Genomic DNA, 27008 nt, shown 5'->3' with positions numbered 1-27008 from the left:
TTGTCCACTGCCTCCTAAGCATGCAGGTATTGGGGTCCTGGTCAAACGTGTTTTTTTAACCACACAGGAAAGAGTGGCGAGCAGGGAGAGGGAAAAGGGGAGAAGACCCTGAATGACTTTATAGTTGAATACGCCAAATCGAACAGGAGCGTGTGTAAAGGCTGCAGTAAAAAAATAGAAAAGGTGAGTGAATTGTGAAATCACTTCTAGCATTGAGGGGTGCGAATGAACTGTTTTGGAGTTGGGACCTGGTTAGAATAATGCTGTCTGAGTGTTCAGGCCGAGTTTGAATAACAGTCTGGGAGTTGAGGGTTGATTAGAATGGCACAGTCTGGGAGTTGAGGCCCAGTTAGTCTAATGCAGTCTGGGAATTGGGGACTAGTTAGAATAGCCTTTTTGAAGGGGTGACAAAGATAATTGATGAGGAAGGGCTGTGGATGTAGTTTATATGGATTTTAGTAAGGCATTTGACAAGGTCCCACATAGCAGACTGGTACAAAGACTAAAATCACAAGGGATTCAGGGTGGGCTGGCTAGATGGATATGGACTGGCTTGGTTATAGAAGGCAGAGTCTTCTATAACCAAGGTGGATTGGTGTTTTCCAGAATGGAGATCTGTACCTGGTGGTGTTTGCAAGGATCAGTGCTGGGACCGCTATTGTTTATACTATATATAGATGATCTGGAGGAAAATGTGGATGGTCTGATTAGTAAGTTTGCGGATGACATGAAGATTGGTGGAATTGCTGATAGTGCTGGGATTAGAACATAACATAAGAAATAGGAGCAGGAGTAGGCCATCTAGCCCTTCGAGCCTGCCCCGCCATTCAATAAGATCATGGCTGATCTGTCGCTGCTCAGTTCCACTTTCCCGCCCTCTCCCCATAACCCTTAATCCCCTCTCTTATCAAAAACCCATCAACCCGCGTCTTAAAAATATTTAGTGAGGCAGCCTCCAGCACTTCAACGGGCAGAGAATTCCAGAGATTCACCACCCTTTGAGTGAAGAAGTTCCTCCTCAACTCCGTTCTAAACCGCCCCCCTTTTATCTTGAGGCTGTGCCCCCTAGTCCTACTGTCTTTTTTGAGCGGGAAGAGTCTCTCCACCTCTATCCTATCCATCCCATTCATCATCTTAAACGTCTCAATGAGATCTCCCCTCATTCTTCTAAACTCTTAACGAGTACAAGCCCAGTTTATTCAGCCTCTCCTCATAGCTCAACCCCCTCAACTCCGGTATCAGCCTAGTAAACCTCCTCTGCACTCCCTCCAAGGCCAAAATATCTTTGCGCAGGTACGGCGCCCAAAACTGCACACAGTACTCCAGCTGCGGCCTCACCAATGCCCTATACAGCTGCAGCAAGACCTCCCTACTTTTATATTCAATCCCCCTCGCTATGAAGGCCAGCATCCCATTTGCCTTCCTGACCACCTGCTGCACCTGCAAGCTGGGTTTTTGCGACTCATGCACAAGGACCCCGAGGTCCCTCTGCACCGTCGCCTGCTGCAGTTTTTCGCCCCGTAAGTAATATTCCTTCCTACCATTCTTCCTATCAAAGTGGACCACCTCACACTTGCCAACATTAAATTCCATTTGCCATTTCCTGGCCCATTCGCCCAGCCTATCTAGATCCTTCTGCAGACTCTCCACATTGACGGAGGATACAACAGGATATTGATAGATTGGAGACTCTGTCACAGAAGTGACAGATGGAGTTTGATCCGGACAAATGCAAGGTATTGCATTTTGGAGCATCAAATTAGGTGTGAATTTATACTGTAAATAGCAGAACTCTTAGGAACATTAACATACAGAGGGATCTGGGCGTGCAGATCCACAGTTCTCTAAAAGTGGCAACACAGGTGGCCAAGGTGATTAAGAAAGCGTTTGACCTGCTTATCTTCATCAGGTGGGGCATTGAGTGCAGGAGTTGGGAAATCATGTTGCAGCTACATAAAACTTTGATTAGGCCACATTTATAGTATTGCTTGACATTCTGGTCACCACACTACCAGAAGGACTTGGAAGCTTTGGAGAGAGCGCAAAGAAGATTCACCAGGGTGTTGGCTACGAGGAGAGGTTGAATAAACTAGGATTGTTTTCACTGCAAAGCTGGAGGCTGAGGAGCGACCTGATAAAGGTCGACAGAATTATGAGAGGTATAGACAATGGTGCATAGCCAGAGGATTTTTCCCAAGGTGGAAGTGTCAATTGGCACAGGTTCAAAATGAGAGGGGGAAAGTTTAAGGGAGATGTGCAGGAGATATTGTTCATGCAGAGAGTGGTGGGTGTCCGGAAAGCGCTGCCAGCGGAGATGGTGGAAGCAGGTACATTAGCAACATTTAAGAGCACATGGATGAATAAGGAGGAACTAGAGGAATACAAACCAAGTAAGGGCAGAAAGTTTTAGTTTAGTTAGGGCATCATGATCAGCACAGGCTTGGAAGGTCTTCGTTCTTCTTTTAATACAGCTTGGGAGTTGGGGCCTAGTTAGTCTAACACAGTGTGGGTGTTGTGGTCATGTTACAATAAAACAGTCTGGCTATTGGAACCTCTTTTTGCACTATATATTTTTCAAAATTGCATTGGTAATACAGAAGGAAGATAAACACTCTCATTTAGTGTTATTTTTAGTAGTATTCATTGCTCTGAATCAGTGGTTTATAGTCCCAAAAGAGTTGAACCCATAATTTTAGCTAGCACACGAGTGCAATAGTGAGGGAGTGCTGCACTGTCAAAGTTATTGCCTTCTAGCTGAGGTGTTACACCGAGGCTTTCTTGGGTTGGAAGTGGATTGATACAAGTGGTCTTCTTCGCTGCTCTAGCAATAACCATTCCCACTCTGTCCAGCCACCATTCCTCCAGTACCTCCTCCCGGAAAGTAGCTGTGTGGATGTCTGCTGAGGGCAGAATTGAGTTCAGCTCCTTTCAGGTTTCTCCCCACAGCAGGAGGCTCACATGAAAATGCACGTTGTTGGCATTACCTAAGGAAGGATGTGCTGGCCTTGGAAAGGGTCCAGAGGAGATTCACAAGAATGATCCCTGGAATGAAGAGCTTGTTGCATGAGGAACGGTTGAGGACTCTGGGTCTGTACTCATCGGAGTTCAGAAGGATGAAGGGGATCTTATTGAAACTTACTGCGCGGCTTGGATAGAGTGGATGTGGAAAGGATGTTTCCACTAGTAGAAAAACCTAGAACCAGACGGCACCACCTCAGACTAAAGGGACAATCCTTTAAAACAGAGATGAGGAGGAATTTCTTCAGCCAGAGAGTGGAATAGTTTAGGTTAGAGGGTCATTAGATTGGTTCCACTGGTTGGCGCAACATCGAGGGCTGAAGGGCCTGTACTGCGCTGTAATGTTCTATGGTGAATCTGTGGAACTCTTTGCCGCAGAAGGCTGTGGAGGCCAGGTCGTTGAGTGTCTTTAAGACAGAGATAGATGGGTTCTTGATTAATAAGGGGAACAGGAGTTATGGGGAGAAGGCAGGAGAATGGGAATGAGAAAAATATCAGCCTGATTGAATGGCAGAGCACGTGGCCTCATTCTGCCTTTGTCTTATAGTCTTATGGCGTGTTGAGGAGCCTCTGGCAATAGAGCTAATATTTTGCTGCTGGATATTTAAGTATTGTTTTAATATAAATGAATGACTGGTGAATTTACTGTCATTGTGTTCAATCTTGTGATGCAGATGCCACTGACAAGTCAGTTCATCACCGTCTCAAGTATAATTAGGGATGGTGATGAGCCACTTCCTTGAACCAATGTAAACCATGCGGTGTAGGTGCACCCACAGTGCTTTTAGGGAGGGCGTTCCAGGATTTTGTGACAGTGGAGGAATGGTGACATATTTCCAAGTCAGGGTGGTGACTAACTCGAAGGGGAACCTCCAGGTGGTGGTGTTCCCATGCATGTGCTGTGCTTGTCCTTCTATGTGGTAGTGATGGTGGATTTGTAGGGTGCTGTTTCAGTGAGTTGCTGAAGTGGAAGTTGTAGATGGTGCACGCTGATGGGGTGGTGGGAGTAAATGTTTAAAGTGATTTAGAGTCTCACTTTGCTTTAAAAATTCTGTTGCATGTCTACCACACAGGATACCGTCCGTATCTCCAAGAAAATGATCAACCCTGAGAAGCCGCAGTTGGGGATGATCGATCACTGGTACCATCCTGACTGCTTTGTGGCTAGTAAAGCAGAACTTGGCTTTCTCCCCACCTACAGTGCCACACAACTAAAGGGCTTCAGTGTTTTGAGTGCAGAAGACAAGGGACAACTAAAGAAGCAGCTGCCAGCTGTCAAGAGTGAGGGGTATTTATCTATTCATGAAAATGCAAATGTGTTAACTATGGTTTCCTCCACACTCAAATGCTTACAACACTCCCAGGTATCATTATTTGTATAGAACCGGAAGAAATAGCAGAGGTACTCAATGAATACTTTACTTCAGTATTCACAGTGGAAAAGGATCTTGGTGGTTGTAGTGTAGGCTTGCAGCGAACTGTAAAGCTTGAATATGTTGACATTAAGAAAGAGGATGTGTTGGAGCTTTTGAAAAGCGTCCAGTTAGATAAGTCGTCAGGACCAGATGGGATGTACCCCAGGTTACTGTGGGAGGCAAGGGAAGAGATTGCTGAACCTCAGGCGATGATCTTTGCATCATCATTGGAGACGGGAGAGGTTCCGGAGGATTGCAGATGTGGTTCCTTTATTCAAGAAAGGGAGAAGAGATAGCCCAGGAAATTATCGACCATTGAGTCTAACCTCAGTGCTTGGTAAGTTGATGGAGAAGATCCTGAGAGGCAGGATTTATGAACATTCGGAGAGGTATATTATGGTCAAAAATAGCACAGTTTTGTCAAAGGCAGATCTTGAATTACGAGCCTGATTGAATTTTTTGAGAATGTGTCCAAACACATTGACAAAGGAAGAGCAGTAGATGTGGTTTATATGGACTTCAGCAAGGCATTCAATAAAATCCCCCATGCAAGGCTTATTGAGAAAGTGAGGGGGTATGGGATCCAAGGGGACATTGCTTTGTGGATCCAGTACTGGCTTTACCACAGAAGGCAAAGAGTGGTTGTAGATGGGTCTTTTTCTGCACAGTGGCCGGTCACCAGTGGAGTGCCCCAGGGATCTGTTCTGGGACCCTTGCTGTTTGTGATTTTTATAAGTAACGTGGATGAGGAAGTGGGTTGGTAAGTTTGCTGATGACATGAAGGTTGGAGGTGTTGTGGATAGTGTTGGAGGGATGTCAGAAGTTGCAACAAGACAGTGATAGGATGCTGGAGCAGCCGAGTGAAGGAGCAGAGAGACAGATAAGAAATTACCTGTTAAAAACCTGTTTAAATAAGCTTAAAGCACTTTTGTAGTAAGAACTTACCTTGTAGAACTGTTTAAATCATTTAAAAGCATTTTTGCGGGCTTTTTGTATTTACCGCTTTAAGAATTCTAAGGGAGTGGATTGCAGGGAGTTGTGGAGGAGCAGGCTTTAAAACAGCGCCAGGTTTAAAAGGAGGCCTGGTGTAGACAGCGGGCAGCGGAGTGAGTGGGAAGCAGAGTGAGCTATTAGGGCTTAGGATCAAAAGGGCTGGGGAGAAAAAGGGCCAGGTAAGTTCGTGTGGAAATTTTCAATATTACTACAGTGAATAATGGAGGGGCATGTGATGTGTTGTTTCTGTATGATGTGGGAGCTGGTGGACCCCAGGGTCCTTCCCAGTGACCATGTCTGCAGTAAGTGCAGGTTGCTGGAGGAGCTCCAGCTCAAGGTAGATGAGCTGGCCTCTGAGCTACAGACACTGAGGCTCATCAGGGGGAGAGAGGGTGCCATTGTCAATGGGGTGCAAGTGACATCCACCCCCCCCCCCCAGACTGGCTAACTCTAACGGTCAGGAACAAGAGGGGACTGTTGAGCGGAGGAAGGGGGGTGGGGAGCGGAGGAAGTGGGGTGGGGAGCGGATGCCTCAGCCTCTCAATCTACATAACAGGTTTGAGGTTCTTGCTTCCAGTCTGGACGAGAACGAGGGAGGTGAGCAAACTGCACACGGTACAGTGATGCAGCAGGACATAGGCAAAGAGAAGGTGAAAAGGAATGTAGTAGTAATTGGGGATAGTGGGGTGAAGGGTATTGACACTGTCCTTTGTCACAGTGACAAAGTGCACAGAAGGGTGTGTTGTCTGCCTGGTGCTCGGGTCCGGGATGTCACATCTGGGCTGCAGAGGAACCTGGAATGGGAGCGTGAGAATCTGGTCGTTGTGGTACATGTGGGTGCCAGCGACGTAGGCAAAATGCAAACTGAGGGTCTGGGGAGGGAGTATGAAAAGCTGGGAATGGAATTAAAAAGTAGAACCGACAAGGTGGTTATCTCTGGGCTACTGCCTGAACCGAGTGCAGACGGGCGTAAGGTTGATAAGATTAAGGAAGTGAATGGGTGGCTCAGGGATTGGTGTGGGAGGAATGGGTTTGAATATATGGGGCATTGGCATCAGTATTGGGGTAGGTGGGACGTGTTCGGGTGGGATGGGGTTGGTCTGAACCGTGCTGGGACCAGAGTGCTGGCGAATAGAGTAAAGAGGACTGTAGACAGGGCTTTAAACTAATTAGTTGTGGGGGGGGGGGGGGGTGGGGGAGGGGTGGGTGGGGGAGGGGTGGGTGGGGGAGGGGTGGGTGGGGGGGGGTGGGTGGGGGGGGGGGGTGTGGGGGCGGCAAAGGTAGGTGACATTACGGGGTCGAAAGTTAAGGAGAGGGTACAGGTGAGGGAAGAGGCCGAGGATGTCTCAATAATAAAGGGAGTGGGGGGGGCGTGAGTATGGTTGGTGGCATTCTGGCAAATAGGGTCCAGGTGAAGGCTGGGATGAAGGCACTTTATATCTGAATGCACGAAGCATTCGGAATAAAGTGGATGAGCTGGTGGCGCAGATCAGCACAAATGGATATGATCTGGTGGCCATTACAGAGACGTGGCTGCAAGGTGACAGGGACTGGGAGCTGAATGTCCAGGGGTATCAAGTGTTTAGGAAGGATAGGCGAGAGGAAAAAGGGGGGGGGGGCGTAGCTCTGCTGATTAAGGATAGCATCAGGGTGGTAGCAAGGGATGATATAGGAACCAAAGAGCAGAACGTGGAATCATTGTGGGTGGAGATTAGGAACAGCAAGGGGAGGAAGACGCTGGTGGGTGTCGTCTATAGGCCCCCGAATAATGATCTGGAGGTGGGGCGGGCTGTTAACGCGCAAATAAGTGCGGCGTGCAGGAATGGAACGGCCGTAATTATGGGAGATTTCAATCTACATATTGATTGGTCGACCCATGTTGGACACGGTGGGCTCGAGGAGGAGTTCTTGGAATGCTGCCGGGATAGTTTCCTTGAACAGTGTGTGTTGGAGCTGACGAGGGAGCGAGCTATCTTGGATCTGGTGTTATGTAATGAGGCGGGTAGAATTAGGGACCTTGCAGTGAAGGATCCTCTTGGGGAGAGTGATCATTGTATGGTGGAGTTTCTGGTGCAGATGGAGGAGGAGAAAGTGGGTTCCCAGACACGCGTCCTTTGTTTGAACAGAGGGGAGTACGGTCGGATGAGAGAAGAATTGGCGAATGTGGACTGGGGGAGCGCGTTGGAAGGTAGGTCTGCTGAGGAGCAGTGGAGGATCTTTAAGGAGATCTTTCTTGGTGCTCAGCAGAAATTTATTCTGATGGTTAAAAAGGACCGTAGGAGGAGAGGTAATAAGCCGTGGATAACGAAGGAGGTGAAGGAAAGTGTTAAGTTAAAAGCAGAGGCGTTTAGAGTAGCTAAGAGTAGTGGGCGAGAAGAGGATTGGGAGAGGTTTAAGTGTCAACAAAGATTGACAAAGAAGTTGATAAAGATAAAGTTGATAAAGATAGGAGAAACTATGAAGCTGGGCTAGCGCTTAATATAAAAAAGGATAGCAAGAGTTTTTATAAATATATAAAAAGGAAGAGGCTGGCTAGGGTGAACGTTGGACCCTTAGAGGATGAGAGGGGGGACTTAGTGGTAGGGGATGGGGAAATGGCTGAGGTCTTGAATAACTTTTTTGTTTCGGTCTTCATGGAGGAAGACGTGAATAATTTGCTGGGTGTTAGCAATGGAAAGGTGGTAGGAGTGGAGGGTCTCAATGACATTATTGTTACTAGAGAGGCGGTGCTCGACAGACTGGAGGGACTGATTGTGGACAAGTCCCCAGGACCGGATGGAATGCATCCAAGGGTTCTGAAAGAAATGGCGGAGGTGATAGCGGATGCCTTGGTGGTTATTTTCCAGACATCGCTGGATTCCGGGGAAGTGCTGGAAGATTGGAAAACGGCTAATGTTACGCTGTTGTTTAAGAAGGGTGGCAGGCAAAAGGCAGGGAATTATAGGCCGGTTAGTTTAATGTCTGTTGTAGGTAAAATGTTAGAATCCGTCATCAAGGAGGAAATAGCGAGGCATCTTGAGGGGAATTGCTTGATAGAGCAGACGCAGCACGGTTTCGTTAAGGGGAAGTTGTGCCTGACAAATTTATTGGAGTTCTATGAGGATGTGTCTAGGGCGGTGGATGTGGTCTTTCTGGATTTTCAGAAGGCGTTTGACAAGGTACCTCACAAGAGGTTATTGCAGAAGGTAAGGGGGCATGGAGTTGGGGGTAGGGTGATAGCGTGGATAGAGGATTGGTTGTCAAATAGGAGGCAGAGAGTGGGGGTTAATGGGTGCTATTCGGACTGGCGGTTGGTGACTAGTGGAGTGCCCCAGGGGTTGGTGCTGGGGCCTCAGCTATTTACCATTTATATAGATGATCTGGAGGAGGGAACCGAGTGTATGGTGTCGAAATTTGCTGATGACACCAAGATTGGTGGAACGGCAAATTGCGCGGAGGGTGTGGAGAGTCTACAGAAGGATCTAGATAGGCTGAGCGAATGGGCCAGGAAATGGCAAATGGAATTTAATGTTGGCAAGTGTGAGGTGGTCCACTTTGGTAGGAAGAATGGTAGGAAGGACTATTACTTACGTGGCGAAAAACTGCAGCAGGCGACGGTGCAGAGGGACCTCGGGGTCCTTGTGCATGAGTCGCAAAAACCCAGCTTGCAGGTGCAGCAGGTGGTCAGGAAGGCGAATGGGATGCTGGCCTTCATAGCGAGGGGGATTGAATATAAAAGTAGGGAGGTCTTGCTGCAGCTGTATAGGGCATTGGTGAGGCCGCGGCTGGAGTACTGTGTGCAGTTTTGGTCGCCGTACTTACGCAAGGATATTTTGGCCTTGGAGGGAGTGCAGAGGAGGTTTACTAGGCTGATAACCGGAGTTGAGGGGGTTGAGCTATGAGGAGAGGCTGAATAAACTAGGCTTGTACTCGTTAGAGTTTAGAAGAATGAGGGGAGATCTCATTGAGACGTATAAGATGATGAATGGGATGGATAGGATGGAGGTGGAGAGACTTTTCCTGCTCAGAAAGGACAGTAGGACTAGGGGGCACAGCCTCAAGATAAAGGGGGGGTGGTTTAGAACGGAGTTGAGGAGGAACTTCTTCACTCAAAGGGTGGTGAATCTCTGGAATTCTCTGTCCGTTGAGGTGGTGGAGGCTGCCTCGCTAAATATTTTTAAGACGTGGGTTGATGGGTTTTTGATAAGAGAGGGGATTAAGGGTTATGGGGAGAGGGCGGGAATGTGGAACTGAGCCACGACAGATCAGCCATGATCTTATTGAATGGCGGGGCAGGCTCGAAGGGCTAGATGGCCTACTCCTGCTCCTATTTCTTATGTTCTTATGTAAGACTGGGTGGAGAAGTGGCAGATGGACTTCAACCCGGATAAGTGTGTGGTGATTCATTTTGGCAGGTCAAATAGGATGACGGAATATAATATTAAGGATAAGACTCTTAGTAGTGTGGAAGATCAGAAGGATTTTGGGGTCCAGGTTCATAGGACGCTCAAATTAGCTTCGCAGGTAGAGAGTGTGGTTAAGAAGGCAAGTGGTGTACGGCCATCATCAGCCGTGTAATTGAGTTTAGGAGTCGGGAGATAATGCTGCATGCAGCTGTATAAGACCCTGGTCAGACCCCACTTGGAGTACTGTGCTCAGTCTGGTCACCTCATTACAAGAAGGATGTGGAAGCCATAGGAAGGGTGCAGAGGAGATCCACAAGGTTGTTGCATGGATTGGGTGGCATGCCTTGTGAGGATAGGTTGAGAGTGCTCGGTCTTTTCTCCTTGGAGAGACGAATGGTAAGGGGTGACCTGATAGAGGTGTATAAGATGTTGAGAGGTATTGATCGGGTGGATTCTCAGAGGCTTTTTTCCCAGGGCTGAAATGGCTGCCACACGAGGACACAGGTTTAAGATGCTGGGGAGTAGGTACCGAGGAGATGTCAGGGTAAGTTCTTCACTCAGGGTGGTGGGTGCGTGGAATCGGCTGCCAGCAGTGGTGGTGGAGGCGGATTCAATAGGGTCTTTTAAGAGACTTTTGGATAAGTACATGGGACTTAGTAAGATAGAGGGTTATAGGTAAGACTAGTAGGTAGGGACATGTTCAGCACAACTTGTGGGTCGAAGGGCCTGTTTGTGCTGTAGTTTTTCTATGTTCTAAACCATCCAAACCCCTTGATTAGATTTCAGTCTGTAATCACTCCCAGGTATCCATTATTTTATATATAAACCATCTGTACCCTTCGATTAGATTCCAGGCTGTAATCGATCCCAGGTATCCATTATTCTATATATAAACCATCTGAACCCCTCGATTAGATTCCAGTTCGTAATCACTCCCAGGTATCTATTATAGCTCTGACCCCCTTGAGTGGTTAAAATCTGGAATATGCTGCCTGAGAGTATGGTGGAGGCAGATTCAATAATGGTATTCAAAATTGGTTAAGTTTGCAGGGAAATGAGGGAAGAACCAGGAATTGGGACGAACTGGATTATTCTTCATAAGATCTGGTGCAGATACAAGGGGCCAAATAACCTCCTAGGCTGTGCTGTTGTAGGATTCAATAGCCCCTCAAACCTGTTCCGTCATTCAATCTTGGCTCCTTAAATAATACGCTCGATGAATAAATATCTAGCAATCTCCATCTTTTTAAATTTATATTCGACGGCAAGCCTTCACAACTGTTTGTGGGAGAGTGTTCCACTGCCTTCTGTACAAAGAAATGATTCCTGAAGTCATTCTGACCGACCTAGCTCAAATTTTAAGATTGAAGCCCTTTTTTTTCCTTTCCCAATGGAGGAAATATTTTTGCTGTATCAAACTCGGTGATCATCTTTTTATCAACTCCATCACTCATCCCTCAATTTCTATACAAAGGAGTACAGATCTAGATTGTGGGTTAGAGAGAGGGGATCATGATCAGCGTTCCTCAGATTGATAATTAGGGGGGATAATGGACAGAGTTCCTTGAATTCTCTGGGTTAGAGAGAAGACACAACGCTCTCGACCCCTGTTCCCTGATTTCTTCCCCATAAGTTCTGCTGGAAAAAGCAGCTGGACGTTGGCTGGTGACTGGTTTGGGCTGGATTGTGATGCTGCTACTCCTCGTGGTTGTCTATTCTGTTGACATTGGCAGAATACTGAGGCACTGTGAACTGCCCATGCCCCTGCCGTCTGTCCTGAGGTGAGGCCATTGAGAGAGAGAGATGGGGATAGCTCTGGTCATCAAAACTTGGCTGCAAAACCTGGAGTGCCTACAGCGGCAGAGGGTGTCATTCCACCCTCGTGGTAGGCCCCACCTGTGAGGGGTGACACAGGAATATGGCCTTGAAGGCCGTTCTGAAGGCCTTCATTTTGAAGGCATAGAGAATTGGGTTGACAGCGGAGTTGGCGTGGGAGAGGATGATGGCGACCAGCAGGAGGGGCAGTGGGACAGGGCACTGTGGGCAGAGCAGGAGGACACAGTTAATCACATGAAGGGGAAGCCAGCAGATGGCAAAGAGGGCAAGCACTAGGAAGAGTGAGCTGGCCGTCTTCATCTCCCGCTTGGCTCCCGCAGCCTTTTCCCCATCCCGTCGCCCCTCACCCACTCTGGCTACCAGCCGATGCACCTCTGCCAAGATGCGGGCATAGATGGCGAACATGGCAGCCAGGGGTCCCAGGACGCAGCCAAAGAAGTTAAAGTAGACCATGTAGGTCATGTCCATCACTGTTACAAAGAAGCAATGTCCATCTGCCAACAAGGGCTGATGCCATCCCATCAGAGGCACTAGACCAATGAGGAGAGACAGGAGCCAGGTGATGGCGATAGTGCCACTAGCGTTTCTGGGCGTCACAATGGACTGATAGCGCAGGGGGCGGAAGATGGCCACATAACGTTCGATGGCCACAGCCAGCAGACTGAAGATGGAGCTTTGGGTTAATATGATGAGGACAGAGAGCATCAGGACGCAGAGGTGGAAGTTGTTCCTGGGGATTCCCAGATCAGTCAGTATGGCACAAGGGACAGCCAGGGCACCCACACAGAAGTCTGCCACGGCGAGCGACACCAGGAAGTAGTTGGTGATGGTGCGAAGCCGATGATCCCAGAGCACAGCAACACAGACCAGCGCATTGCCCACAGTGGATGTTACCGCAATCACCAGCTCTGCCACCGCGTACGGAAGGTTAAGCGTCACAGCAGGAACATTGGGAAGCGTAGTGTTTGTCTGTCCAGCAGCTGTGCTGTTTGGGGATGACATTATATGTGCCTGCCAAAAGGTGTTCTGATTTGCTGGGTTCTTTCAGCAGGCTTTCAGTCTGTCTGCCACTGCCTTCCCCTTGTTAGCTCGTTTCAGCTTTGGAGCAAACTGTCTTTGTCGTCCTCTTGTTTGTCGGATTGTCTTCACCTTAAATCTGATACAGAATGATTGATACAGTTATTAACTAATTGGTACTTTTTAAATTCAATTTATGCAATGTGGCATTGCTGGTTAGGCCAGCATTTATTGCCCATCCCAATTATGGTGAGTTATCTCTTTGAACTTCTGCAGTCCACGTGGTGTAGGAACACCCACAGCACTGTTAGGGAATTCCAGGATTTTCACCACACGATGATGACGGAACAGTGATACACTTGGGGCGGCATGGTAGCACAGTGGTTAGCACTGCTGCTTCACAGCTCCTAGGACCTGGGTTCGATTCCCAGCTTGGGTCACTGTGTATGTGGAGTTTGCACATTCTCCTCGTGTCTGCGTGCGTTTCCTCCCACAGTCCAAAGATGTGCAGGTTAGGTTGATTGGCCATGCTAAAAATTGCTCCTTAGTGTCCTGAGATGCATTGGTTCGCGGGTAAATATGTAGGGATATGGGGGTAGAGCCTAGGTGGGATGGTGATCAGTGAAGACTTAGTGGGCCAAATGGCCTCTTTCTGCACTGTAGGGTTTCTATGATTTTCAAGTCAGACTGGTAAGTGACTTGGAAGGGAACCTCCAGGTGGTGGTATTCCCAGGTGCTCTTGTCCTAGATGGTAGTGGCCATAGGTTTGCAAGGTGCTACCTTGGTGAGTTCCTGCAGTGAATCTTGTAGGTGGTAAACAGGGCTGCCACTGTGTTTCAGTGGGTGGAGAGTGAATGTTTGTGGAAGGGGTACCAATCGAGCGGGTTGCTTTATTGTAAAAACCCATCTGGTTCAGTAATGCCCTTTCGGGAAGGAAATCTGTCGTTCTTACCTGGTCTGACCTACACATGTGACTCCAGACCCACAGTCATGTGGTTATCTCTTAAGTGAATAGTCTAACAAGCCACTCAGTTGTATTCAACAGCTATAAATGGAACAAAACTGGATGGACCACCCAGCATCACCTAGCACCAGAAACGACAATGGCAAACCCAATCCACAACCCTGCAAGATTCTCCTTATTAACACCTGAGGACTGACTCACGGACTAATCAAGCAACAGCCTGACGTAGTTGTTCTCGTGGAATCATACCTGACAGATAATGCCCCAGACATTGGGTATGGCCTCTATCACTGGCAGGACAGACCCAGCAGAGGTTGTGGCACAGTGATATACAGTCAGGAGGGAGTTGCTTTGGGACTCCGGACCCTATGAAGGTTTGTGGCACCAGATCAAACCTGTGCAAGGAAACTGGTTGATTACCATAATAGGACATCTCAGAACACCAGGTTAAAGCCTAACAGGTTTATTTGGTAGCACAAGCTTTTGGAGTGTTGCCCCTTAGGTGAGTGAGGAGTTGTATTCACAAACAGGGCCTGTATAGACACAGACTCAATTTACAAGATAATGGTTGAAATGTGAGTCTTTACAGGTATTCAGCTCTTAAAGGTACAGACAGAGTCCGATCTTTGGGAAGCATTCTCCAAGACGGCCTTCACAACACATGACAACGCAGAATTGCTGAGCAGAAACTGATAGCCAAGTTCCGTACACATGATGATGGCCTCAACCGAGATCTTGGGCTCATATCACACTATCTGTAATGCCCACGATTTGCCTGGGCTTGCAAAATCTCACTAACTGTCCTGGCTGGGGACAATGCACATCACTTTAACCTGTGTTTAACCCTCTCTCCACTCTCATGTCTGTACCTTTAAGACTTGATTACCTGTAAAGACTCGCATTCCAACCATTATCTTGTAAATTGAGTCTGTGTCTATATATGCCCTGTTTGTGAACACAACTCACTCACCTGAAGAAGGAGCTACACTCCGAAAGCTTATGCTACCAAAATAAATCTGTTGGACTTTAACCTGGCGTTGCGAGATTTCTTACTGTACTTACCCCAGTCCAACACTAGCGTCTCCATATCATGGCTACCAAAATAGGAACAAGTGGGCCATTCGGCCCATTCAACGTGCAGTGCCATTCTGCAGAGTCATGAATGATCTGACATTGCTCACGTCCACTTTCCTGCTCTTTCCCCGTAACCCTTCATTCTGTTAATGATCAAAAATCTATGTCAGCCTTGCCATGTACTTCCCCCTCAGCTGCTGCCTCAGTTCTCTTTCATATTGAACATTACTTGGAGGGTGGGAAGGGCACAGAATGTATTCCGGCTGTGGGACTTCAGTGTCCATTGCCCAGAATGGCTTGGTAGTCCCACCACAGACCAAACTGGCTGGGTCCTGAATGATTAGATTGACACTTCAGGTGGTGAGGGAACCAGTAAGAGGGGGAAAATGCACTTGATCCTATCCTCACCAACTTGCCTGCCACAGGTATATCTGTCCATGACAGTATCGGAAAATCCAAGTTGTGATCACTGTACAGTCCTTGTGGAGACAAAGTTCCGTATTCACATTGAGGAGATACTCTTATCATGATGTGTGGCACCGTCACCGTGCTAACTGGGACAGATTTCAAACAGATCTAGCAGTTCCAAACTGGGCATCCATGAGTCGCTGTGGACCATCAGTTGCATTGTACTCGACCACAATCTGGAATCTTGTAGCCTGGCGTAACCTCCAGTCTACTATTTCCACCAACCTAGGAGACCAACTCTGGTTCAATGAAGAATACAAGTGAACATAGCTAAAAATGAGGTGTTGACCTGTTGAAGCTACAAAACAGTTCTACTTGCGTACCAAATAGCATAAGCAATAAATGATGGGCAAAGCTAAGCAATCACAAGCCAATGGATCACATCCAGCCATGAATGGTGATGGACAATAAACAAGTCACTGGAAGAAGAATTTCCACAAATATCCCCATCCTCAGTGATGGAGGAGCCCAGCACACCTGTGCAAAAGATAAGGCTGAAGCATTCACAGCAATCTTCAGCCAGAAGTACTGAGTGAATGATCCATCTCGGTCTCCTCTGGAGTTCCCAGCATTGCAGATGTCAATCTTCAGCCAATTTGATTCACTTTGTGAAATCAAGAAATGGTTGGAGACACTGGATGCTGCAATATTTCAGCAATAATACTGAAGACTTGTGCTACAGAACTTGCCACGCCCCTAGCTGTTCCAGTACAGCTACTGGCATTTATCTGGCAATGTGGAAAATTGCCCTGGTATGTCCTGCACACAAGAAACAGGACAAATCCAACCTGGCCAGTTACCATTACCTCAGTCTATTCTCAATCACTAGTAAAGCGATGGAAGGTATTATCAGTAGCACTGTCAAGCTGCACTTAGCAATAGCCTGCTCATGGACATTCAGTTTAGGTTCCGTCAGGGTCACTCAGCTCCTGACCTCATTCCAGCCTTGGTTCAAAATGGACAACAGAGTTGAGGAGAGAATGACTGCCCTCGAGATCAAGGCAGCATTTGACGGAGAATGGCATCAAGGAACACTAGCAAAACTGGATTCAGTGAGAATCCAGGTTGGAGTCATACCTACCACAAAAGATATTTGAGCTTATTGGAGGTCAATTATCTCAGCTCCAGGGCATCACTGCAGGAGTTCCTCAAGATAATGTCCTAAGCCCAACTGTTTTCAGCTGCTTCATCAATTAAGTCAGAAGTGGAGATGTTCACTGATGATTGCACAAACTTCAGTACCATTTTCGACTCGGATACTGAAGCAGCTCACGTCAAATGCAGCAAGACCTGGACAATATCCAGGCTTGGTTTGACAATTGGTAAGTAACATTCGTGCTACACAAGTGTCAGGCACAAAGTGATCATCCACAACAATTGCAGATCCAACAATCGCCCCTTGACATTCAATACCATTATCATCTCTAAATCCCCAACTGTCAAAATCCTGGGGGTTACCATTGACCAGAAACTAAACTGGACTAGTTATATAAATACTGTGGCTACCAGAGCAGGTCAGAGGCCAGGAATCCTGCAGCACAAAGCTCACCTCCTGACTCCTCCAAGTCTACAAGGCACAAATCAAGGTTATAATGGAATATGCTCCACTTGCCTGGACGAATGCTGCTCCAACAATACTCGAAGCTCAACACCATCCAGGACAAAGCAGCCCACTTGATTACTGCTCCTTCCACAAACATTCAATCCATCCACCGCCAATGCACAGAGGCAGCCATGTGCACCGTCTACAAGATGCATTGTAGGAAACTCACCAAGGTTTCTTAGGCAGCACCTTCCAAACTCACGACCACTACCATCGTGAAGGACAAGAGCAGCAGACAGATGGGAACACCACCACCTGGAGGTTCCCCTCCAAGTCAGTCACTATCCTGATTTGGAAATACATCACTGTTCCTTCACTGTCACTGGGTCAAAACCCTGGAATTCCCTCTCGTACAGCACTGTGCATTGCGGTGACTGCAAAAGTTGAAGAAGGCCATTCACCACTATCTTTTGAAAGGCAACTAGGGATGGGCAATAAATGCTAGTCTAGCCAACGATACCCACATCCCATAATAATGGTTTTAAAAAAAATAGAAGCACTGGAGAGTAGATGTATGTTGTAGGAGTATATAGAACACTACAGCACAAACAGGCCCTTTGGCCCACTAGTTGCGCCAATCACTTCTATACCTACTAAGCTATAGAACTATCTGTAACTTCCAATCCCATTAGATCCCATACACTCATCCAGAAGTCTTTTAAAAGACCCCAGTGAGTTCGCCTCCACCACCACTGACAGCAGCCGATTCCACACTCTCACCATCCTCTGAGTGAAAAACTTAACCCTAACATCTCCTCTGTACTTGCTTCCCTGCACCTTAAACCTGTGTCCTCTCGTAGCAACCATTTCAGCTTCATTTATATCCTATATATATACTATATATATAGGGATATATATATATAACGTATAGGGTTATACATATCAGAAAGGATTGACAGGCAGGGTATTTTTTCTCTTGAAAGGGGGAGGCTGATGGTTGACGTAATAGAAGCTTTTAAAACTATGAAATGTTTTGATGGAAGGGATATGTTTCATTGTGATGACCCTTCGTCAAAACTGGGCGATTCCGTAAAGAAACAGATTTCAACCAGTTGCAGGAATAAAAGAGGGAACTTGGTTAAAATCTTAAATTCTCACAAAAATCTCCCAGCTCTGATGAAGAGGCACAACCTGAAATGTTATCTCTGTTTCCCTCTCTTTCTGCCTGGCTTGCTTAGTTTTCCTGAAACTGCATCTACAGGATTTTTAATTGCGTTTTCTTTAATCTTCAGTGGCTTCCAGTAATGGAACTAAAACCCTGGCTTCAAAAGCGCTCTCGTCTCTTCCCATCCTCAATCCTAGCTTGCACCTATGCTCTTCTCTCTGGGTTCGTTTTTTTAACCAGCCTCCTGTCTCCATGACCCTGGCTCCCTTCCTGCAAAAGCCACCCATATGCTGAAGGGACGGGGTTGACAGCTCTCACCTTTTCCTTCTCAGCTCTGTGAGTTCACGTTGATCGGTGTTGGAAGGTGTTGGTGATACCACGGTCTATGGTAGGGCATTTTCAGAGGGCGGTTTACTCAAATCCCATGGCTGTGGGTCCAACCTCACATCTTGGCTAAACCGCCAAAGTTGGCAGATTTCCTTCCCAAAAACAAATAGCCGTTTACGACCATCAGTAAGACCCCAGCTCGAAGTCCCCCTCACCTTCATCGATTGTGTACCTGGAGCCTCTATTCATTTCTTGATGCTCTCCATTTTATTTAGAGAGTTGTTGTCTGTGCGAGATGCTGGCAGGTGTGTGACACTCTGCTCTAATTGCTCTAATCCTCTTTTTAAGGATCAGTTTCCAGATGAGGTGACAAGAATCTGAGCTAACGGTATCCTGTTTCTTACCCTCTCCTCCTGGAATAATGGCCTCGCTGGAGAAAGAGCCGATCATTAGTGAAGTGTTCTTTTTTAAATTAGTGGCAGTGGGCAGACTCACCCACGGCCCCTGTGTGTTTGTGTTCCAATCATCCGAAATAAGAGTAGAAAATGGTTGAATATGTAAATTCCTTGGGGGTCAATGAGAGAGCAGATTAAATTTTACTGCCATAGAATTTCTACATGGTAAAAAGAGGCCATCAAGCCAGTATCGACTCTCAAAAGAGCATCCCACCCAGGCCCTCCCATCCACCCGTCCCTATAATCCAACACGTTTAGCACAGCCAATCCACCTGAACAGAGGGGAGTACGGTAGGATGAGAGAAGAATTGGCAAATGTGGACTGGGGGAGCGCGTTGGAAGGTAGGTCTGCTGAGGAGCAGTGGAGAATCTTTAAGGAGATCTTTCTTGGTGCTCAGCGGAAATTTATTCCGATGGTCAAAAAGGACAGTAGGAGGAGAGGTAATAAGCCGTGGATAACGAAGGAGGTGAAGGAAAGTGTTAAATTAAAAGCGGAGGTGTTTAGAGTAGCTAAGAGTAGTGGGCGAGAAGAGGATTGGGAGAGGTTTAAATGTCAACAAAGATTGACAAAGAAGTTGATAAAGAAGGGTAGGAGAAACTATGAAGCTGGGCTAGCGCTTAATATAAAAAAGGATAGCAAGAGTTTTTATAAATATATAGAAAGGAAGAGGCTGGCTAGGGTGAACGTTGGTCCCTTAGAGGACGAGAAGGGGGACTTAGTGGTAGGAGATGGGGATATGGCTGAGGTCCTGAATAACTTTTTTGTTTCTGTCTTCATGGAGGAGGATGTGAATAATTTGCCGGGTGTTAGAGATGGAAAGGTGGTAGGACTGAAGGGTCTTAATGACATTACTGTTAAGAGAGAGGCGGTGCTCGACAGACTGGAGGGGCTGATTGTGGACAAGTTGCCAGGACCGGATGGAATGCATCCGAGGGTTCTGAAAGAAATGGCGGAGGTGATAGTGGATGCCTTGGTGGTTATTTTCCAGACGTCGCTGGATTCCGGGGAAGTGCCGCAAGATTGGAAAGCAGCTAATGTTACGCCGTTGTTTAAGAAGGGTGGCAGGCAAAAGGCAGGGAATTATAGGCCGGTTAGTTTAACGTCTGTTGTAGGTAAAATGTTAGAATCCGTCATCAAGGAGGAAATAGCGAGGCATCTTGAGAGGAGTTGCTTGATAGAGCGGACGCAGCATGGTTTCATTAAAGGGAAGTTGTGTCTGACAAATTTACTGGAGTTCTATGAGGATGTGTCTAGGGCGGTGGATAGAGGAGAGCCGGTGGATGTGGTCTTTCTGGATTTTCAGAAGGCGTTTGACAAGGTACCTCACAAGAGGTTATTGCAGAAGGTCAGGGGACATGGAGTTGGGGGTGGGGTGTTAGCGTGGATAGAGGATTGGTTGTCAAATAGGAGGCAGAGAGTGGGGGTCAATGGGTGCTATTTGGATTGGTGGTTGGTGACTAGTGGAGTGCCCCAGGGGTCGGTGCTGGGGCCTCAGCTATTTACCATTTATATAGATGATCTGGAGGAGGGAACCGAGTGTATGGTGTCGAAATTTGCTGATGACACCAAGATTGGTGGAACGGCAAATTGTGCGAAGGGTGTGGAGAGTCTACAGAAGGATCTAGATAGGCTGGGCGAATGGGCCAGGAAATGGCAAATGGAATGTAATGTTGGCAAGTGCGAGGTGGTCCACTTTGGTAGGAAGAATGGTAGGAAGGACTATTACTTACGTGGCGAAAAACTGCAGCAGGCGACGGTGCAGAGGGACCTCGGGGTCCTTGTGCATGAGTCGCAAAAACCCAGCTTGCAGGTGCAGCAGGTGGTCAGGAAGGCGAATGGGATGCTGGCCTTCATAGCGAGGGGGATTGAATATAAAAGTAGGGAGGTCTTGCTGTGGCTGTATAGGGCATTGGTGAGGCTGCAGCTGGAGTACTGTGCAGTTTTGTTCGCTGCACTTACGCAAGGATATTTTGGCCTTGGAGGGAGTGCAGAGGAGGTTTACTAGGCTGATACCGGAGTTGAGGGGGTTGAGCTATGAGGAGAGACTGAATAAGCTAGGCTTGTACTCGTTAGAGTTTAGAAGAATGAGGGGAGATCTCATTGAGACGTATAAGATGATGAATGGGATGGATAGGATAGAGGTGGAGAGACTCTTCCCGCTCAGAAAGGACAGTAGGACTAGGGGGCACAGCCTCAAGATAAAGGGGGGGCGGTTTAGAACGGAGTTGAGGAACTTCTTCACTCAAAGGGTGGTGAATCTCTGGAATTCTCTGCCCGTTGAAGTAGTGGAGGCTACCTCGCTAAATATTTTTAAGACGCGGGTTGATGGGTTTTTGATACGAGAGGGGATTAAGGGTTATGGGGAGAGGGCGGGAATGTGGAACTGAGCCACGATAGATCAGCCATGATCTTATTGAATGGCGGGGCAGGCTCGAATGGCGGGGCAGGCTCAAAGGGCTAGATGGCCTACTCCTCCTATTTCTTATGTTCTTATGTTCTAAACCTTAGACTGTGGAAGGAAATCAGAGCACCTGGAGGAAACCTGTGCAAACACGGGGAGAATGTGCAAACTTTTGCACAGTCACCCGAGGCTGGAATTGAACATGGATCCCTGGACAGTGTTAACCAGTGTGCTTCTGTCAAATGTCCTCTATCTTCTAGAATTGAAGTCCTTGATTTGTGCCTCACTCTGAGTTCAGAGAGGGATAGGATGGCGGGCCCGGAAAGAGATTAGGTACTGAGCCTTGGAGAGGGACACGGGTGCTAACACCTGGTTTGACATTTCTCATGGTTCTACAGGAAAAGAAAAGGGGAAGATGTCGATGGGGAGGCAACATCCAAGAAGAAGAAAAAGAAGGAAGAGAAAATGTCGAAGCTGGAGAAGGAGCTGAAAGTGAGTGTTTTGGTGCCTGGGGTTGGGGGGGGGATGTGTCTGTGCGGGAGTGGGTGGTGTAGTGTGTGGCTGAATGGGGGCGCTCGGTGGGAGGTTGTCTGCACTTGGGGGTGTGATGGGTGAGAAGGTTTGGAGTGTTGGCAGGGATTGATCAGTTTTGGGAAGGAGAGTTGTGGACTATGCATTGGGAGGGGTTAGAGTGTGAGTGAAGGGTGGTGGTGGGAGTGTGGGGTGGGCAACGGCGCTGTAAAATCAGTGATCTTGGGATGAGCCGCTCAGCCATCAACCAGGGATCACTTTCCATAAAGGAAAACTTTCTCTCTCCTCCTTATCTGTCTGTCACTCTCTCTTTTCCATGTTTCTCTCTTCTCAGCCCACCTTCTTTTCCCCCTTCTTTTTGTTTTCTCCGTGTGCCTTCCCTCTATCCTCTGTATCTCTGTACCTCTGTACTCCATTCTGTTCCACTGACCTTGTTCTTTCCTCTTTCCCCTTTCCCCTCACTTTAAACATCTCCTCTCCTCCATTCGCCTTCTTGCTTTGTATTTTCTGCTTTTTATCCCTTTACACTCAGCAGCCCCCCTTTACCTCCTAACCTTGCCTCCCTGCTGCTCATTATCTCACACAATTTACACACGTGTACAGTTGCAGTTGCAGGCTCTCTCTCGCACATACGTGTTTGCTCTTGCATGTACACATTCTTTCAGTGGGCATTCTCTCTGGTCTCCTCCCTCGCAAGGATACTCACTCTTTCTCTCGTGCGCACTCTCTTACCTTTCCCACTCTCTCTTTGCAGGAACAGAGCCAGTTAATCTGGAGTATTAAGGATGAATTGAAGAAGTGCTGCTCTACTAATGATCTCCGAGAGCTCCTGATCGCCAACAAGCAAGAGGTTCCCTCTGGAGAATCAGCCGTGAGTGATTTTTGCACTTCCCTGTGGCTCAGATTGGGTAGTTCACCAAGAGGCTGATGTGAAGCTGATGTTAGTCGAGTGTTGAGACTGAGATTGAAGAATTTTTATTAAGGAAGGGTATTAGAATGATAGAATCCTTACAGTGCAGAAGCAGGCCACTCAGCCCATCGAGCCCACACTGATAACAATCCCACTCGTACTTCATTTATTTACCTTACTTGCCCCCCCGACACTAAGGGGCAAGTTAGTGTGACCAATTCGCCTAACCCACACATCTTTGGGAGGAAACTGGAGACCCAGCAGAAACCCACGCAGATTAGGAGAGAACTTGCAAACCCCACACAGACAGTGACCCAAGACCGGAATTGAACCTGGGTCTCTGGCGCTGTGAGGCAGCAGTGCTAACCACTGTGCCACCATGCCACCCTTTTAAAGGTATTGAGAGATGTAGAGTGAAAGTGTACAAATGGAATTAACATATAAATCATCCATGGTCAGTTTGAATGGTGCAACAGGTTCAGGGGTCCTCCTGTTCCTAATGTCTGTGTGATGGTAGATATGGAGAGGGAATAATGAGCCTGGCAGAGGGACTGGGGTTCTTTTTGTTATAAGTTATATTAGTCCAAACTGCCCCTCGGACTCGTTTCCTAATCCTGCCTGACCATTTTGATTGGCTCTTTCAGAAATATTCCCTTCATTTTGATTGACGTTGAGGCACAGTGTGATTGGCTCTGCCTCTGTACTATATCTTCTGCCTCTGCTAAATAAGGAAGGCCCAAACCAAGGCTGATCGGCCAAATGGAGGCATTGCTCTTATTTTGTTTCTGCAGTTAGTGGTCCGTCGTATTTGCATGGTGTGTCCTTGCAAGTGTGCAAGAGTACTGATCCAGTGTTGTGGATTCAGTAGTGGATGAATGTGAATGGAGTGGAGTATTAAAATTAGTAGTCAGGGATGCAGGGCGTGACAGACATCTGCATCAACCTTTATATTTATGTCATTTAGGTTCTTGCTCTGAAGGTGGAGTTTGAGTTCTGTAGCCCTTCTCCTGCTGCTCACGTGTGTTTTGCTTTGGTTCTGTGTAGATCCTGGACCAAGTGACAGATGGAATGTTGTTTGGCGCGCTGTTGCCCTGTACAGAATGCAAAGGGCAGTTGCAGTTGAAAGGTGAAGCCTACAGCTGCACTGGGAACATTACTGCCTGGACCAAGTGCTTTGCCAGCACCCAGACACCTGACCGCAAGGACTGGGTCATTCCGAAGGTATGTGACTGTACTGCCGTGACGGAAATCCTGTGCTATGACTTTTGTTGGTTGCAATTTGTTTTTGTTCCGTTAGGGGTCAGGAGCAGCTCAAATGCTAAGTTGTGGGTTCAAGTCTGACTACAGAAACTTGAGCACAGACATCTCTACTGGCATTCCAGTGCAATACTGAGGGGCCACTGTACTGTCAGAGGTCTCGTTTTCCATTGAGACTTTAAACCGTGACCCTGTCTGCCCCTCAGGTGGGTGACTTTGCTTTCAAGAAGTGAAGAGTTATCCCTGGTGCCCTGGACAATATTCCTCAGCCAACATCACAATTTACCTGGTTACATGTTAAGATGCACAACTTAGTTCCACAAACAACACAAATTGCCTGCTGGAAACAAAGAACTTGCATCTTTTACAAATTTAAGTGCCAGGGTCCTTGCCTGGTGGGGGCCAGGGTCTCTGCTGACTATTATTAAGAACAGAAGGATTGAACTAGCTGCACAAAAGGCCACAAGTATTCACCACTCTCCCCAATTTTCTCTTTTGAAGATTAGTAGTAGAAAACTGGAGTGGTACAGTAGCACAGTGATTAGCATTGCTGCTTCACAGCACAGGGACTGTGGAGTTTGCACCTTGTCCCCATGTCTGCGTGGGTTTCTTCCAGGTGCTCTGGTTTCCTCCTATGGTCTGAAAAACGTGCTGGTTAGGTGCATTGACCTGAACAGGTGCCAGAATGTGGCGACTAGGGGAATTTCACAGTAACTTCATAGTAACTTCATTGCAGTGTTAATGTAAGCCTTACTTGTGACTAATAAATAAACTTTAAGAAAGGGGAGATGGGAGTCAGTTTGGTCTGGATTGCTCTGCCTAAACAAAAGGCAGAAGTAGATTCAACAATAATTTCCCACAGGGGATTGGATAAATATGCCTGCTAGTGTAGTGGAGGCAGGTTCAATCAAAGCAATTCAAGAGGGCATGAGATGATTATTTGAATAGAAGCAGTGTGCAGGGATACGGGGAAAAGGCAGGGAATGGCACTCGGTCAAAATGCAAGCTTTGAGAGCTAGTGCAGACAGGATAGGCCACGTGGCCTCCTTTTGCGCCATATCAATTCTGTGAATTGGATAACTCTCTCAAATAGCTCTCACTGGTAATTGGACTGAATGATTATGATATAAATGTGCCACAATGGGATTTGAACACTCGACCTCTGTATCACTTACTGCCTTGACTTTATCTTTTCTGGCAGTGTTTCCTGATGGTTTGTTTCTTTGGTAATCAGGTTTGAAAGGTCTGCCTCATGTTGACCCTATGATTGATACTCCTTATGTGTAGGTCTTTAATTATTAAAGTGGGAGCCCCAGTCCCACCCCTCCTAATTGGCCAGACATGTGTCATGGTGACAGGTGTCTCTGACCACATTCTCAGAGTGCTGTGGGGAGGCCTTGGCGTTTTTGACCTTGAGCCCAGCATTCTCTCCCTTTGTTGTCACTGTCTCCTCCATCCTCCCTCTGCCGGTCTGTCACTGTGTGTTTGCGGGACTGAAACCTTCATCTGCGGAATTTTCTGATTTCCAGGAATTCCATGAGATTCCCTACCTGAAGAAGTTCAAGTTCAAGAAGCAGGTCCGGATTTTTCCTCCCACGCCCCCGGCTGCCAGCACTGAGAAAGTTGCCTCCACTGACACCAGTGTTTCCTCGGCACCCGTAGGTATGCAAGGCCCAGCCCAGGGTTGCACCAGTTTCCACAAAGTCTGTCTTTGACTCAAGTCAGAAATGGGAGAGATTCGGGGGTGGGGGGGGGTATTTTTTGCAATGTGCCAGGATGGACATCCATAAAGATAGATTTCAGTTGGTGAGGAGGAGTTTCACTGGATCATTGAATATATTCAAGCTGGAGTTCGACAAATTTTGGATCTATCGGGGATTTAAAGGTTCTGGTGGTGACCATATAGGCCCCAATCTTGATCTTATGGAATGGCAAAGCAGGCTTGAGGGGACCAAAGGCTGACTCCTACTCCTATTATTCATGAGCATAGCTTCGCTCCTGTGTGGGGCCAACTCATAGATCTTCCCCGGCCCAAGATGTTGTTATGACCTCCCTCTCTTGTATCTCTGGGGCCGGGGTTGTCAGTTCCAGTGTGGAGGTAGGACTGAGACTGGAGGGGAGAAGAACACAAGAATTCGGTCTCTTCAGTCTTCATTCAGTAAAATCAAGGCTAATTGGATTGTGATCTTAACTCCACTTTGCCGCCTGCTACCACCGCCGTGCACCCCCCTCCCCCCAAAAATTCTTGATTCCTTGTTGATCAAAACTTTTCTAACTCTGCTTTGAATATATTCAATGACCGAATGCACTCTAAGGAGGAGATCTCTGAGAGAAAAAATTCTTCTCATCTGCATCTTAAAAGTGAAACAGAGGCGTTATTCTTAAACGGTGTCTCTTGGTTCTAGCCTGTCCCACAAAGGGAAATATCCTCTCAGGATTACATGTTTCAACCAGATCACTTTTCCTTCCAATTTCCAATGGGGAAAGGTCAGTGAGGGAGCTCCAGTGAAGTATGGGGTTGGAGAAGAGAGCTGTAATGGAACTGGATGATAGTCAGCACTGGGAACCTGACTCTGTTTCTTCTCTTTCTCTCCTCCCCACTCTCTCGCTGCTACCAGGCCAGTCATAGGCTCCACTTGGGAGGGGGGGGTCAAAGATTTGAGGAACTTGCTATCCTCAATGGTATCATGTTTTTCTCCTCTCCCCATAGGTTTACCTCTGGCAAACATGAAAGTCCTCATCCTGGGAAAACTCACCAAGAAAAAGGATGAACTGAAGAATCTGGTGGAAGAGTTTGGAGGGAAGATCACAGGAACAGCCAGCAAGGCCAAGCTGTGCATCAGCTCACAGAGTACGGTGATGACCCATGGAAGCTTATAATGCAGGAACACACTTTTTAACTGAATCTCTCCAGGTTCAATGTCAAGGGATTACTGAAGAGTGAGATCTTGTTTCTTTTTTTAAACAGAATTAAAGGAAAGCATCGTGGCACAGTGATTAGGCCTGCTGCCTCACAATGTCAGGGACCTGGGTTCAGTTCCAGCCTTGGGCAACTATATGAAGTTTGCACGTTCTCCGCATGTTTGCATGGGTTTCCTCCAGGTGCTGTGGTTTCCTCCCACAGTCCAAACGTGCAGGTTAGGTGGATTGGCCCTTAGTGTCCCGGATGTGTATGTATGAAACATTAGCAGGGTAAATATGTGGGGTTACAGGGATAGGGGCTGGGTGGGATTGTTGTCGGTGCAGAC

General features: G+C 47.4%; 2 protein-coding genes across 2 annotated transcripts in view; one reads left to right on the top strand and one right to left on the bottom strand.

Moving 5' to 3' along the window:
* The window catches only part of parp1 (poly (ADP-ribose) polymerase 1), a 70025-nt gene that overhangs the window by 9663 nt on the left and 33354 nt on the right, over window positions 1-27008 (top strand). Inside the window, exons 3-9 of the mRNA XM_080193026.1 lie at window positions 68-183; window positions 4092-4306; window positions 21461-21554; window positions 22348-22464; window positions 23548-23724; window positions 25290-25422; window positions 26471-26611. Coding sequence (XP_080049152.1) covers window positions 68-183; window positions 4092-4306; window positions 21461-21554; window positions 22348-22464; window positions 23548-23724; window positions 25290-25422; window positions 26471-26611 — 993 coding nt within the window. The remainder of the gene's footprint in view (window positions 1-67; window positions 184-4091; window positions 4307-21460; window positions 21555-22347; window positions 22465-23547; window positions 23725-25289; window positions 25423-26470; window positions 26612-27008) is intronic.
* adorb1a (adenosine receptor B1a) lies at window positions 11681-12977 on the bottom strand. Its single transcript, XM_080193106.1, has one exon. It carries the CDS (start codon window positions 12647-12649, stop codon window positions 11681-11683), a length of 969 nt encoding a protein of 322 aa, XP_080049232.1. The 5' UTR covers window positions 12650-12977.

The sequence above is a fragment of the Carcharhinus amblyrhynchos genome, chromosome 7, assembly GCF_965287045.1.
Source record: "Carcharhinus amblyrhynchos chromosome 7, sCarAmb.v2.hapA, whole genome shotgun sequence".
Lineage (NCBI taxonomy): Eukaryota > Metazoa > Chordata > Chondrichthyes > Carcharhiniformes > Carcharhinidae > Carcharhinus > Carcharhinus amblyrhynchos.
The sequence above is the reverse complement of the archived record's forward strand: the minus strand, read 5'-3'. Positions and strand labels throughout refer to the sequence as shown.

Coding starts and splice junctions, on each gene's coding strand:
- adorb1a (XM_080193106.1), bottom strand. CDS start 12,649: ATGTCATCCCCAAACAGCACAGCTGCTGGACAGACAAACACTACGCTT.